General features: G+C 40.0%; 1 protein-coding gene across 1 annotated transcript in view; it reads right to left on the bottom strand.

Moving 5' to 3' along the window:
• Nucleotides 1–8,419, bottom strand: part of arid2 (AT-rich interaction domain 2) — a 32,930-nt gene extending 24,511 nt beyond the window's left edge. Inside the window, exons 1-3 of the mRNA XM_022749745.1 lie at nt 8,302–8,419; nt 8,085–8,178; nt 7,067–7,164 (exon numbers count right to left, since the gene is read on the bottom strand). Of these exons, the coding sequence (XP_022605466.1) occupies nt 7,067–7,164; nt 8,085–8,178; nt 8,302–8,393 (284 nt within the window). The 5' untranslated portion in view covers nt 8,394–8,419. The remainder of the gene's footprint in view (nt 1–7,066; nt 7,165–8,084; nt 8,179–8,301) is intronic.
• Between the last annotated feature and the right edge of the window lie 6,298 nt (nt 8,420–14,717).

Raw genomic sequence — 14,717 nt, 5'->3', positions numbered from 1 at the left:
CCTTTTCACCCAGAACTTTAATCCTGACCCTCGGTACTCCATTGAAAAAACGACTCCTGGTTTCCTTGGTCTTGTCATCTTTGGTATGAGATGTTGATCCCATCCACCTGCAGCCGCCATTTATTTTGTGGGTTTCACCATTTCCCTTATTGTATCATTCCTCATAAACAGCTGTGAAACCTCCTGAATTCAACTGGGTTTCACCTTGGTGATATATCAAATTAATCTGATTAATTAGAATTTTTGTTTTTACATAATCTGCAAAAATATTTCCATCCATGAAAACAAAGTTTATTTGCAGTCAGAGATTAATGATAACTGTCTACATTAGATACCATGTTGTGAGTAGTTGCACCACCCACCGCAGTTTACGGGAACGTTGCCCAAATCCAGGTGGCATTTTCAGTTTGAAACAGCATTTCAAACTTAAAACTATCTCAGTCCAGACGACCGCTCTAGCTCTGAGGATGCACGTGTTGGTGTAAACAGGAAGCAGATTGTCTACTCTGCAGTTAAGTTGCAGAAAATACTACGAAACAGCAAAGACAGCTGTAGCTTTAATATTCAGAATTTAGCTCTAAAACAGCTGCTGGCAAAGACAACAAGGTCAGTAACACTTGTATTTCATTGTCCATTTTGCTTTCACCACTGGTAGCTGAGGCTAATAAGACCCAATCAGAGAGCAACCGTGGGTGTCTATATCATCATTTCCAAAGGTCTTGGTTTCTGTCCATCCAGACTACAACGCAACCCAGGAGTTTTCTCACTTAAACAGGGTCAGCAGCAATTCCAAAACCTCTCTAAAATCTCTCTCTCTGACACTCCAGAGTAGAGTGGACGCCAGGTGTAAATGTAACAAAAAATATGCGTTTTAAAACTAAAACATAGTAGTGTGGATGTAACCTAATTGGCTATAGTTATCTCGTTGCGACTTTGGCTTTTGCATCTATGGGAGGGACGGACTGCTGGTTGGTTTGTTGGCTAGGCATTCGGTCTTATGAAAGTTGCAGGTATAGAAATGGACAATGGACCCTATACTGGAGTATTATTGTTAACTGACCTTAGGGACAGTGAGGATGAAATGACAGGTGTGTGGGCTCATAAATGGTGCATGATTTTCTGCACATAATATACATTTACAAAGAGGTTTCTTCTTGCTACGTTAGAGACACTGAGAAGAAGCTCCAGTTGTGTGTAAAAGGCACTTGGCAAGTTAAGTGATTCTACGTTTACTGAAGAATTGGAGGCTATGCAACACCCAGAGCAATTATTTTAACCATATCATATATCCAATTAAAAGGTAAAACCAGATTGTAGCATCACTGTCAACTACAAGGCAGATCTGTCCATCTGCTTGTTAGCAAGGAGACTGAGTGAAGGAGATTATGCTATCAGTGGTGACCAACACTGCTGGAGGGCAGCTCAAATTACAGACTGACCAAAAACACAACGTCTCAAGAGCCTTCAGATGTTATCTGTAGCTGTTTTCTCAAATGAACTCTGGACAATGTCTGGAGAATCAGGTCCAGACACTGTCCGGAGTTTCCCTTTCACACATGCACAGTAGGAGATTGTGTCAGATGTGTTCTCACCTACTGGAATTACTCAGTGTGGTCAAGGCCAGGGGTGGCGCCCTGGGTTGAGTGTGCAGGAGGCAGGACATGACGCAAAATGTACGCTGCGGAAATCTCACTGTTTTGTTTTCAGCCCATAGCACGCATGACAGAAACGCCATCAACATGCTCACTCGCTCGCCGTGACTTCTCCGGACAATGACCTGCTCTATTCACACACAGGCTCAGTCGGACATTACACGGACTTTGCACCGAGGAGCTGGCAGGGTAAAGTCAGTTTAACGTCCGGTTCAACTGAGGCATTCTCACATACAGCTCCACCAGGTAATGCTAAGTTCAGGGTTGCAATGCATGTGTGAAAGCACTGTGATAGCACTGCTGCTCTTACTTCAAGTTCATTATATGTAGTATAAAAAAAAGGGGGGAAACAGACACTAGTCCACACAGTCTTGTATTTCTCCATAAGTGGTTGTCATCTGAGCATCTCTTAAGTCTGAGCAGCAGCTAGGATGAGGCGGGGGAATAAAAACATGGATAATGCGAGCCAGATCAAAGGCCACTTCATCCAGATGTTTCAGATGAGCAGCAGAATCCATCGGCATACACAGGAGGCAGAGCAGGACCAGAAAGCATGATGGTTACTGGAATAATGTCATAACCAGGTGTGAAAATGAACACTAGCCAAGCAGAAAGGGGTAGGGAAATGTGTGTGTGGTATAATGCTGGATAGTAGTTCAATGGTTTTTTTTTTGGTTTTTTTTATCTGTTTTTCTATTTTAGTAGAAACTGTGAAATCGCATGTTGTCTTTTCATTAAATGGCTAAATCTGCTGTGAATTGCCTTGAAGTATGTAACTGTAAAATTAAGACTTTTGACATTACACTCAACAATGACCATGTAGCTTGCACTATTATCTTCAAGTAATACTTCAGCACATGAACAGGTCAGTAGATACAGTGGCATCCAAATAATTTTTCAGTGCTCCAATCTTTGTCTAGGCTTTATATACAATGTAATTAAGAGATGTGCATCAGATGTGCTCTTCGTGGTTTCCCAGTGTATTCTCCACACAAGTGATGGCATTTGAACTTCTGAGAAACTGAAGAGTTTCCCAATCTTTTGGTTCAAAAATCCACATGGCATTGTCTGAGATGCAGAGAAGGTCACAGGAGATATATATGGTTGAGATAATTGTACTTATTTCACAGTTTTTGATATGAATTCGATAAGTTTGAAATATCATTGACTTTAATTCAGTTACAGCTCCTTTAATGTGTGGAGGGAAAAAAAAAACCCATATGTCATGCTCAGATTCACATGACAACTAAACCACTGTCTAATTGCTGGGGTCGGGAGAGTTTATGCCCTTAGAAGTGGGGTCACAAGTTGAGAAACACATGGTTAACTAGTCTGGCGTTAGTGGGGAATTTATATTAAAATATCGACTGAAATGAGTAAACCAGTCTATATGATCGCACTTGCTTCTGTACACTGCAATCAGTTTGGGGAGGCATACCTGAGAGTGAGGTATAATCATTTAGCTGTTAAGGAAGCAGCATGTTCAACTCTGAAAAACAGAGATTACTTGGCAGTGGTTGATTCAGCAGAGCAAGGCACAGTCAAGAGCTGGTTTCTTTTTGTATAATCACTGTGGACAGTAAAAACTGCCCTTGAAAGTCCAACTCGCTGCTTACATCAGGCATCAAAAGGTGAAATCCGAAATATCTTAAAATACTTTTCAATAGATCACTGCCACGTGTACTCATCAAATAAAGGTTTGATTTAAACATGCAAAATGTCTCTAAATGATCATTTTCCTTACAACAAATGCCAGTGTGACAGGGTATCTCAGCACATCCTCCCTATTTAATCTGTTAGACAAGGCAGAATAACTAATTCCTTCCTTTACACATTTCCAACCATGTGTAAAAACCTCATCAAGATAAAAACAATTGATGACTTGAGCATTTAAAAGTAACACACAGGCTTAAGTGAGCGGTTCTTAGATGTCAGTGCCTCCTGGGCCCGATTTCCTCCCTTTGGGGATGCAGTGGAGAGGGCAAACAAAGGTTGAACCAGGGTATCTGTCACCTGACTTGGCTTCTGAGTAAAACCTGCTGCACTTTGGGAAAGAAGTCGAACACTGTAACAACACCAAAGGCCTTATTTCAAAAACACCCATCATTCACTCTCAAGTTGCGGTGGGTGCCTGGATGAACTGGAGGTTTTTACTGAAAAAAATAAAATAAAAATCAGGACTCCATTGGCCCACGAGGCTTGAGAGCTTCGCGCAAACTGCTTCCAAATCATATGAAACTACTAATGGAGGAGGAAAAGCGTGGAGATGTGAAATAGTATTGACTGAGAATCATCCAAATCAGTGTAGCCACAGGAAAACTGGATGCAGCCTTTAGTAACTAACTCAATCCAGTGAAGGAGTACACAGATGTGGAACATAAATGTATGTCAAATTATCGAAGTCTGTAAAAGGTTCTCTACAGTCACAGGAATAGATCCTGTGCAAACAGATCTGCTTCAGATACACATTACACAGCATTAGAGAATTTGCTTGCTCTGTCGTAATACTTCCAATTCAATTTAGGCTGTTCAATAATTTTCCAAAACCCTTTAAAATTTTCTCGAAACTTTTTCATGGCCTGTGGAAGCCCTGGCCATTATTTAACACTAGTCCTCTAGATCAGCAGTTCCGTTGAACAACACCTTGTTGTACATTTCATTGATCATTCCTGAACACCTCTGATATAAATATATAGCTTTTGTTTCAATCTAATGAAGCGAACTGAAAACAAAGCTTCATTTCTAGTGTTTCAGAGAGATCTGATGCCAACGCTTTGAGCCAGAGTGTGAATCCTTCCGCCCCATCTTTGAAATAAAATCAGCACCATTGGTAGGACCGATGTCAAAGCAGCGCTTCAACAAGTTAAAAACGAGCTGGAAAAATGTTTCTGGCAAGCATTGCTCACTTATTACCGAGTGACATTCAGATATCAAATAGACAGCAGCAGGAGCTGGCACTGAACCTCACTGCTGCTTATTACTCTGCTGAGTGGGAAGTGCTGACCGGAGAGAGCCGCATCATGATCATCCTATTCATTCAGACTGGGAAACTTGGTCAACGGTCAGACCGTCCTGTGACGGAGAAGTGAGAAGTTTGATCCCTGCAGTGATGGTGTGTTCTTCACTCCAACCTGCCAACTCATTTTAATTCACTCAAGGAGGATAAAAAAAGGATATGGAATTGAACTTAACTTATCAAGTTGAAGTTGGGCTTGTTGAAGGCCACAGATACCAAAAAAACTGAACCAATTTCAAATACTAACTTAACACACAGGGTTAAAGATAATTATTATTACACACAAGACACATCTAGAAACGATCTAACTTGTTAGTACATTAACAAGAAAGTTTCAAAAAATGCAAACACAGCTTAAAAATGATCAAGCATGTGCTCATGATGGTCATTCAACTGGATGAGCAAGATTAACACCTGATATTAGCAAACATCCATCAAGCTTAAGTGTCCTTGAGCGAGACACTGAATCTGAACCAGCTCCAGTGAGCACATATCTACTGTGTAACTGTCTGTGACCTCTGAACTTCCTGCATGAGGGCAAAATGAAAATCTCTCTCACACTGATTGTGTTGCTCACCCACTTCTGCATGGTAAAACTGGGCAGAAGTTTGAAGGAAATACAATGAAATTCTCTACCATACTCACTCATGTCAGCAAAATATCAGCATGAGGGAGGCGAGAACAGTCTATTATCAGCCTTGTTTGAGGCAAGACCAGTCTAGCTGCCTGCTGCCTCTGACAACCACTACACTGAGCTGCCTTAGATAAACTTTACAAAGTAGCTCCAAAGGCTGTCGCGACACGAGTGCGATATTCAGCATGTTCGTGGACTCAGCTGTCAGGCCTTCTATGCTCATCCTACTTCCCAAAATATAATATAATATAAATATTAAAAAAAAGGTGATAATTACAGAGACTAAGCTGTTCTGAGTAACACAGGTGAATATTTCAATTAAAAAAAAAAGATCATTCTCAAACGGCCATGATGTTAACGGCTCGACATAATTCTCTGCTTCATGTTGTCATCTGCAGAACAAGGTATCAGCCTACTGGTATTTATAAACCACTTTCTTACAGAAGATCATACACACATTAGTTGGCCTAATTGTGTCCTCATAAAAAAAATATTTTAGAAGCTCAACAAATCAGATCATCCATTGACTTTCTGCAATAAGTACTTCAGGCACACTCAAACACCAAGCCTGTTAAACAATAAGAGACACACATTTCTGAATTTTGTGTTTCATTGAGCCTATGCAGATACGTTTCATTATGAATCAGGTCACAAAACTCAAGGCCTGTGCCATATAGGTACTTCCACCAGAGTAACAAACCGCTATATTGTCAGACGTCTGAGCTTCGACAGACACCATGACACATAAGCTCTCTTTACTTTTTGAAGTATTCAGTTATTAAGATTAAATATACAACAGGATGATAGTGGTTTGTGGTCGTTATGGTACTCAGAGAGACCTCAACGGAGGTCATTAGCACTGTACTGCACTGAAAAGCCCACATGTGCCTAAAGTGTTTCTGCCCTGCAGCCAACGCTGATGGTTATCTGTGAACTTTTCAGGAGTTACAGGTCTTATCAGCTGTGTACAGTTAGTATCAAATTGACTGCCATCCTCACAACCTGCAGCAGCTTCCATCAAAAGGCAAACTTGATACAAAATGCACACATAATCAGCCTCTGCTTTTGTCATCAACTAGTGACCTGCAGTTGCCCCCAAAATATCCATGACGGGCTACAAGCATTTCTCTGCTGCAGAGGTGTAATCCCCTGCAGGCAGGTGCTACTGATGGGAACAATCGTAGTATGAGGTCAAGAAGGAAGAAAAGGAGTACAGAGAAAGCAGCAGCACCAAAACCACAAATGCCAGCTGTTGAGGAGAGCTGCATTTACACCAGACTCCCATCACTGGCAGCTGACTACATTTAGATTTGGAAGCTGCATGCAATACTCGTTACAGCACCCACATCTACTCAATCATTAGAGCCATATCAAAACCAAATGCCCTGTGGCCACACCATTTTCAGAGAGGAATAACCATCATTGTGTTATAGTTTGGGCCATTACCAGCAAAATACTCCTTCAGTGTTCTCTCAAAGACTGTGTTCCACACTTATCAAAATACAGAGGACACATACATCCTTAATAAAAGACAGATTAGACTACTCTTTTCTGATGTGGAAGAGGAGAGTGAGTACATATCTACCATGCTATGGCAAATGTACACATATATAGACCTTGCGTTGCCAGTCACAATATTGCACTGGTGCAGCTTCCTAGCAGAAGGGAGCGAGAGGCTAGATCCTGCTGACTGCATCTTAACATTTGTAAACACTTCCCACATGCTACCTGAGAGGATGAGAGCTGCATGGCCATGCTACTTACCGAAGGTAGTACTGTTTTAAAGCAAATGCAGCGTTGGAACAACTCCTGGGAAAGTTAAACTCTTCTCCGAGTTCAATCCATTGGTTTTTGTCAGAGACCTGAAAGGGGGAGATGAGTTCGTTAGGAGATAAAACACCGTCAACAGCAAAAAAAGAGCGGTTAAACTGCAACCATCTGTTCTGCTACAGGTTCCCCCCAATGAGGCAATATCAGAATCACTAATCAATAACTTTCTCGAACTGCTGAAAAAAGATTTAAAAAATACTGAACGTGAAATAATCTGGCAAGCCGTTTGCTACAAAAGCGTTTAATTAGCCATTAGCATGTTTATTAACCGAGCATATTTACATTTGACACATCAGTTAAGTACAACTGCCAGACTCCCTTTAAGATACTATCGTTACTGTTGAGGCTAGTTAGCACTAAAGCTAACAAGCTAACTTGACTTTTACATTTTGCCGTTAAAAGCTAACGAGGCCAAACTGCAACAAACTGTCTCTAGTAGCAAACAAATGCTTTAGCTTGCGGCGACGCGTTTGATTTTGGAGTAGCTTTTAGTACCCTTTACTGTATTCACTACATGGGCCTGTGAGGCCTACATTTTGAGATCAGCCATGAAGCCGAAGAAAGATGGCTATGGCGAGAAAGAAAAATCAAGCTTCCCCTGGGTGAAAACTACCGGTAAAAACCCGGGCGAAACGCTATGTCCTAAGCGGTGTTTTCTGAGGCCGGGCTCCGTGCCGATAATCGATGTTAAACGTGCCCGCTAATTTTGAGTCGCTCCAACTGCACTCTGACTCCGAGCGGTTGGACTCTCAATTCAAACCACACAACAACACAAGCCACCACATTGCATAGAGATACATGGCAAACTAGCACAAGGCCAACACCGACCCACTAACGTTTTTCTGGAGGGTTACACTTGTCCCGGGTTACCCACACGGAGTTGTGGAGTGGTCCACCGAGGAGTCCACAGACAGCAGAGTGTGGAGAAAATCCACTTTTAGTTCCCACTCACCTTTGCAAATCCACCTAAAGAGACGACTCTGATATAGAGAGCATTCAGATCCAGCTCTTTCCCACCCACGATAGGAATCTTCTTGAACGCCGATCTGAAGGGATAACACAAGAAATAAAGGCACATATGTTTAAATAACAGTTTTGGTTAACTCCCAGTCACAGGGAATGAAGATTTAAAGTTATATTTCTTGGGAATAAAGACGCCCCAATCTCACCCTCTGCTTTGGTGGAATTGCCGCAGCTCGTCCAGGAAAGCCTGTCCTTTCCTTCGCTGATCTAGTAGATTTTTCCCCGTCGAATTTGCCATTGTTTTTGCATGCAAAAACGGTTAAACCCCACTTCAGTCGCTTCTTAAGACACCAAGGATCCCATACTCCGCCGGCGCTCAGTCATTCGCGAAGCTGAGTGTTTAAAAAGTTAAAGAAATAGCTGATAGCAAGAAGAGCGGCAGCTCGCTAATAAAGACTGATGCACACAGAAAGCCAGCCCGATTCAACCCCGGACTAAGTTCCAACGAACAGTCACAAATACGACCGATTTACCGACAGATTAGAAACGCCATGGCAGAAGGTGTTGAATTAATGCTTTTGGTCGCGGTTGTATTCGTTTGGAGTGGTTTGACAGTGTGTTACGGACGCAGCTCCGAGGCTATCGCACACACTGTAGAGCGGCAGAGGGATCCAGTTCTCAGACAAAAAGATGTGGAGGCCGCGGAGCCCGGCCTGCCATGCGTGCAGCGCCCTCTGTGGCCACAGGTGGCACCGCACCGTCCAGAGCAGAGCGGGTGTTGGAACAATAGAGACTGTTTTCTTTTTTAGGGACCGTCTGACAACTCGTCTCTCTGTTTGGAAAACGGGTCAGGAGGTACTTGGAAATGTCCCGTGGGGGAGGGGATAACACTAATTAACATAGCCCTTGTTATCCCAAAAAGGCGTTGGAGGGCAACCCCACACTTTATTTGTAAAATACTATTTTTCCAGGCTGACATGAAGCCTCAATATATTTCTAACTGCCTCATAAATGAGTATAATACCTCACTGATATCAGTTAAATGACCTCTCTTTCCATTAGGAAATAAAAACTATAGTCACCCTGTAACAATTTAATAATTGCACACAATAATTACACATTACAAGAATACTTTAAACTATCATGCAGTCATTTACGACCAATGCTGCAGAAAATCATATGTTCTACTGATATGACAATTTTTTAAATCCACTATTATACAAAATCAGAAACTTCAGAATATGAAAAATTGTTTACTGAAGACTAATGTACCAGTGTTAACTGCTACATCAAGTATATTTTGACATTCTTGCACATTTCTGAAAATGATTTTCATGCATTGGTTGTAATGTGCCTTATAACTGTTTATTTACTGTGACTTACACATTTTTTTTTATCTTTGTGTCTCATATCAAACTGAACAATATTATATATAAGGGTTAGAGTTCCCAATATTACTCCTATTCCAGTTAAAGTCTACTTACACAAATTAATGATTCTATATGTACAGCATTCAATGCTGTTCTTGATTTGTTTTAGTTTGACATATGGTACCACTTACACTGCAATTATGTTGATTTTAGTGGAATTTTAGACAACAAATATGCAACATGATGTCAATTCAAAATGCATAATTTCATATTGTTATAACTTTGTCAATCTGTTTATGTTGTTAGTTATCAAAGTTTTTCGTTCTGCATATATGGTCATTATTGTGTTTGGTGATTTTCTTTTTCATAGAGCAATTTGTTGTTGGAAACTTGTAAACGTAAAAGCTGCCCCTGTCCCTTGCTGACCACTTCAAAACGACTTTTATCTCACGGGATGGTTGAAAATTACTCCTGATCCCTTTTCCCTCTAACTGCCAAGCGGATATCTTCTTGATGGGGTTACATTCAACCATTACACGTACCCCTTTGCTCAATGAAAAACCTGTCACAAAATGGCGGAGACGTACGTTAGCAGACCCCATTTTGAGGAATTGACACTAGACAGCGGAAAAGTGCGTGTCCTTGCTTGTGGTTTTCAAAATAGTGCTCTTTCTGCAAACAAACTGCGGCACACCGGAGTTCACCCTCCGCCTGTTTGGACTCCCCACCCGTCAACCGAATTCTGGGCTAACGAGTCGGTCGTGCGCTAGCTAGCTCATTAGCTTAGCAAACGTTAGCTAACTTTAGCTTAAATTACCACGAAGCTGTTCCGAACAGTTTGTGTTAATCCAATTACCCGGACACATCTCACGTTAACGGAGACGTAACTTACTGTTTTCTGTCAATATCTAACAATATCAACCACCCTATATAAAAGAAGTCATTGTTCTAGTGCACGGTTTGGGCGCTAGCTCTACCGGCAACTTACATTAGCGTGTCAGATTTCAATCCCTTATTAACACTGCTAATGTTGCTAACTAGGTTACCTCTGGATGCCAGCAGCTCAGCTAGACGCTCCCAGAGCAAACAAAATATTTCAGTTGTCATCGTTTAGCTGTATATAACATTAAGCAAAGAGCAGCTTTAACTACTAGAGACCAAACTAATTAACTCTGCTGTGAGAATCGTTAAAGGATAGCTGGTTTTGTAGCTAACGGGCTAGTTAGCCGACGAATGCGCGTGCCTTCGTATTGCATTTCTAGCTATTTGCTAGCTTTTCGGCGTTTAATAGTCCACATTACTAATAATTACGCGACTTCTAGCTTGACAATGAAACCAAATTTATGACTTTTTGTTGTCTCCACCATCCGTGCTTGGCAACTAATTTAGTTACTGCATGTGCCGATTAAACAGAGATGTGCTATTTTGCGGACCATAGAGAGTTTAGCGTTTTTGTATTATCAAATAGAAAACATTTGAAAGTAACGTTCTGTTTAACCGTTTGTCGTTATAATCTAGTTAAAGTTGTAGCTTCGTATTTACTACAGTCATTGTTGCTAAATCACTACTGATAAGTTCCCTATTCATATGTCTAATCAAAATGATTAGAAGTAGGACTCATGTTGCATTATTTATTGAAAAAAACCTAATAAATAATTGGAATTGAAGTTGAATATTAGTTGAAGCTGTCAAGCAAAATCTGTATCGTGAATGCTATGCTAGAAAATGGCCTACTATTCAGTGAGTATGGGCATTCCCTATAGGAGTCATAACAAGCATTTAGGTATTATTAAATTATTTTAATGCTGTTGTTCAGTTTTGCTTAAAAAATGTAGTGTGTGTGTGTGTGTGTCTTGAGGACACAGATTTCTATCCATTTGTAATATTTAATGTAGTAATTGTACACACACAAGTAATTATTTACATGCAAAGTAGATTTGAGGTCAAAAGGTTTGCAGTGATGAATTGTATTTGTATCGTCCAACAAAAAATTAAATTGACTTATTCTTGCCAGTAAATTTATGCTTTTTGACGTATTCTAAAGATTTTGAGATTTCAAATTTTTGATTTACGCCTTAAATTGCATCAAATTGATCATTCAAGGAATGACCATTCATTTGGAGCTGAACTGTGGAAGATTACATTTAGATTAAGATTAAATTTAAATAGATAGAGTGCCCTAAAATCAATAATTTTAATATGGATAGAATTGTACATGAAAGGATGCATCAACTGACCTTCAGCAGATTATCATAATCAGCACCAATGCACCAAATAAGTATCCGATTTATTTTTAGAGGCATTTATTAATGCATTTATCCTTAAAAGATCATGTGTCATTACTTTGACAGTTTGAATGACGAGTTAATCCCATAAAGGTACATATGATCTTAAAATCTATGACTGAAAAGCAGGTTGAAGTTTTCTATCCTTAACATCTTTGCAGACACCCCTTTAACCTGCATTTAAAAAGTGATGAATAGTGTGCTGTGACTGTAAACATGTACTTGAAGGCTACATGATCAGTTATGCCATCACACAGAGGTTCTCATCTGATGTGACAGCAAGGCCTCTCATGGCATATGGGGCCAGTAAGCCCAAGCTGCCTCCAAGCACCCAGACAAAAGATCCCAGTGGGACACGAACTGCATGTAACGTCCTTATACCTCCCTGCAGCTTCCATGCCTGAGGTTGACGTCTTTGAAATGATAAGGGGTTGAGTTATTTGGTGGAAAATGGCTCCATCTTCTGGCAGTTAGGCGTCATGTCTAAATGTTGGGATGGATTCAATTCGTTTCATGAGGAACATATTGTTCTTGGAGGATAAATTGAGAGATTTTAAACTGGATTCAGTCACAGTTGGACTAGGATGCATGCTAGAGATTAGGGGAGGGAGCAGTGGGTGGTGGTGAGTGATCCTTATACAGCCGGAAGTTATGCAGTACAGCTACACTTGGCACTGTAATTCAAAAAGGTTTTTGTGTATTTAAACTGTCTTAGTATTTTCCAATTAGTATAGTATTAATTCTGCCTAAAATGGTTTAAATATTAATGCATACAATAAATTAAATGCATTTTGCTGCATAGTAAACCTGTTTAATTTTTTATCTTATTAGGACAAATAAGACATTGGCCAATGGACCAATACCACATGATACAGCAGCTTAAGTATTTTACACATATACACAAGTCAATAAGAAAATAAATACAAAACAGCATAAACACACACATTGATTAAATAAAGCTGCCATGAAACTCGACGATAAGCGCACAGATCATTCAAGACAACATGGCCGATCTCCAAAAAAAAAGTATTAATAAAGAGAGAAGTTATGTAGCCTCTTCATAAACATTACACATGGAGCTGAATGGCCAAAACTGCATTTGCATTAATCCTGCCAAACAGCCAACTGATTTTGAATGTCCAGATTCGTCAATAATACCGTCCGACATTGTTTACTTATGCTGGTTTGTATATTTTGCTATTGTTGCTAAATTGCTGAACAAGCCGAGGAGACTTAAATGTATCCACTGTTTTGATCCCAAGTTAATAAATAACAAGAATTTAATCTCATTTCAGATTTTTTTTTTTTTGTATATGCTCTACAATAATGTACAATATAACAGTGTGAAACCTGTCCCTGTTCCTTATATAACCTACCGGTGTTTTTTGTAAAGATAACACATTATAGCACATACTGCATGGTTTGTTCAGGTAAAATCTCCATTCCAGCTCAGATTAACCTAAAGGATAATGTATTAACTCAACAAGGCAGACTCAGAGCCATTAATTACATGTGAGATGTTCTGCAGGGTTGTTATTAGGGTCACTGAGGTGAAGCATGAAGTGATTTGAAACGTTGTTGGTCTTCCATCTCATTTGTTACATAGTCTAGTATATAGATGAATTTCCCCTAGGGGGTAAATAAAGTATGTATGTATCTATCTATCTATCTAGTCAGAGCTATATCTGTCTTTTAACTGTACATCCAACCAACATCACCAATCCAGTGTATCCATGCAAGTCAGTCTGATCCAGAGGCTCCCATCTGTCAAGATGAACCGAATTTGCAGTTAGACTTTAAAATGAAATGGATTCAGAGCAAAATCAACAGAACAGATCAAACAGACAGTGTCCATACTTATATTCAAGTCTATGTGTGTATTTATTGTACGTATGTGTGGATACGTGTGCAGTATTTGACAAGTGGATTCATTCAGAGCTCGTTCATTGTTCATATCTTTGTTGTAGGTGATTACACCACTGTTTCATGTATAATGAAAACGTTATATTTCAGAGTTTTTATTTCAGGTAGTAAGGTGTTCCATAATGACACACGTTTCCAGAAAAAAGGCACTTTTTCACTTGCTGCTCCCCTGCTAACTGCTCCTTTGCTGTTATATTATCTGATCAGCTAACAGGTTATATCAAGGAGCAAGGTCATTTGTTTTTGTAAATGAGCACTCTGCGAAATTGTCAAAAAAAATGAAGTCAATTATATATAATTTGACAATGGTGCCATTCCTCTCATTTATGACATCATAGGCTTGTATACTGATTGGGAGTCCCGCCCTGATTATCACACAGAAGGATATGTGCCCTGAGATCACTTCTCTTGTGGTTTGGCGCCATATAAATATAAATATGAATTGACTTGACTTGATTTATCAAATGCTGATTTCAAGTTCATGCATTTGGGTGGCATATCTTGTAGGCCTTAGAGCCATTCTGATCACAGTGGCCTTTCCTGACTGTGCTGTGATGATGGTGACCTTTATATGACATCTCTACATTTCCATATCCCCCTGTCCCTTGTGGACAGTTTCTGTATTGCCTTTCTATTAAGTGTAGAGGAGGTGGTGGAACAAATCTTTCCCTTAGTCCTCTTCAGAGGACAATTCACTCTGTATCATCAGCAGCTTCGTTTTCTGGCTCTGAAATAGCCCCTGTCTTTAAAGATCTTATCCTACATCACTGTTGCAATGCAGGATTAAAGATAAGCTTCTGGCCTGGTGAATTTACTGGAACTTACTGCAAAGTGTGCTTTTTTTAAAACAACAGTCTCTCAAGTAGAGACTTAAAGAGACATTTAAAGTTTTAAAAATGTCTCAAACTCTTTCATGACGAGTTACTGTCTTTTAGGGTTAACTCTCAGTCAGTATCTAGTGCTATTAAAAAGAGTGGAGAGTGTTTCAGGTGCAGCACTCTGTCACTGGGTGGCACTTGTGTGTAAAGGATGGGACCCAGTTCA

This window comes from Seriola dumerili, unplaced genomic scaffold (genome assembly GCF_002260705.1).
Source record: "Seriola dumerili isolate Sdu_G_001 unplaced genomic scaffold, Sdu_1.0 BDQW01000138.1, whole genome shotgun sequence".
Lineage (NCBI taxonomy): Eukaryota > Metazoa > Chordata > Actinopteri > Carangiformes > Carangidae > Seriola > Seriola dumerili.
Note: the sequence above shows the minus strand (reverse complement) of the source record. Positions and strands in the feature narration are given on the sequence as shown.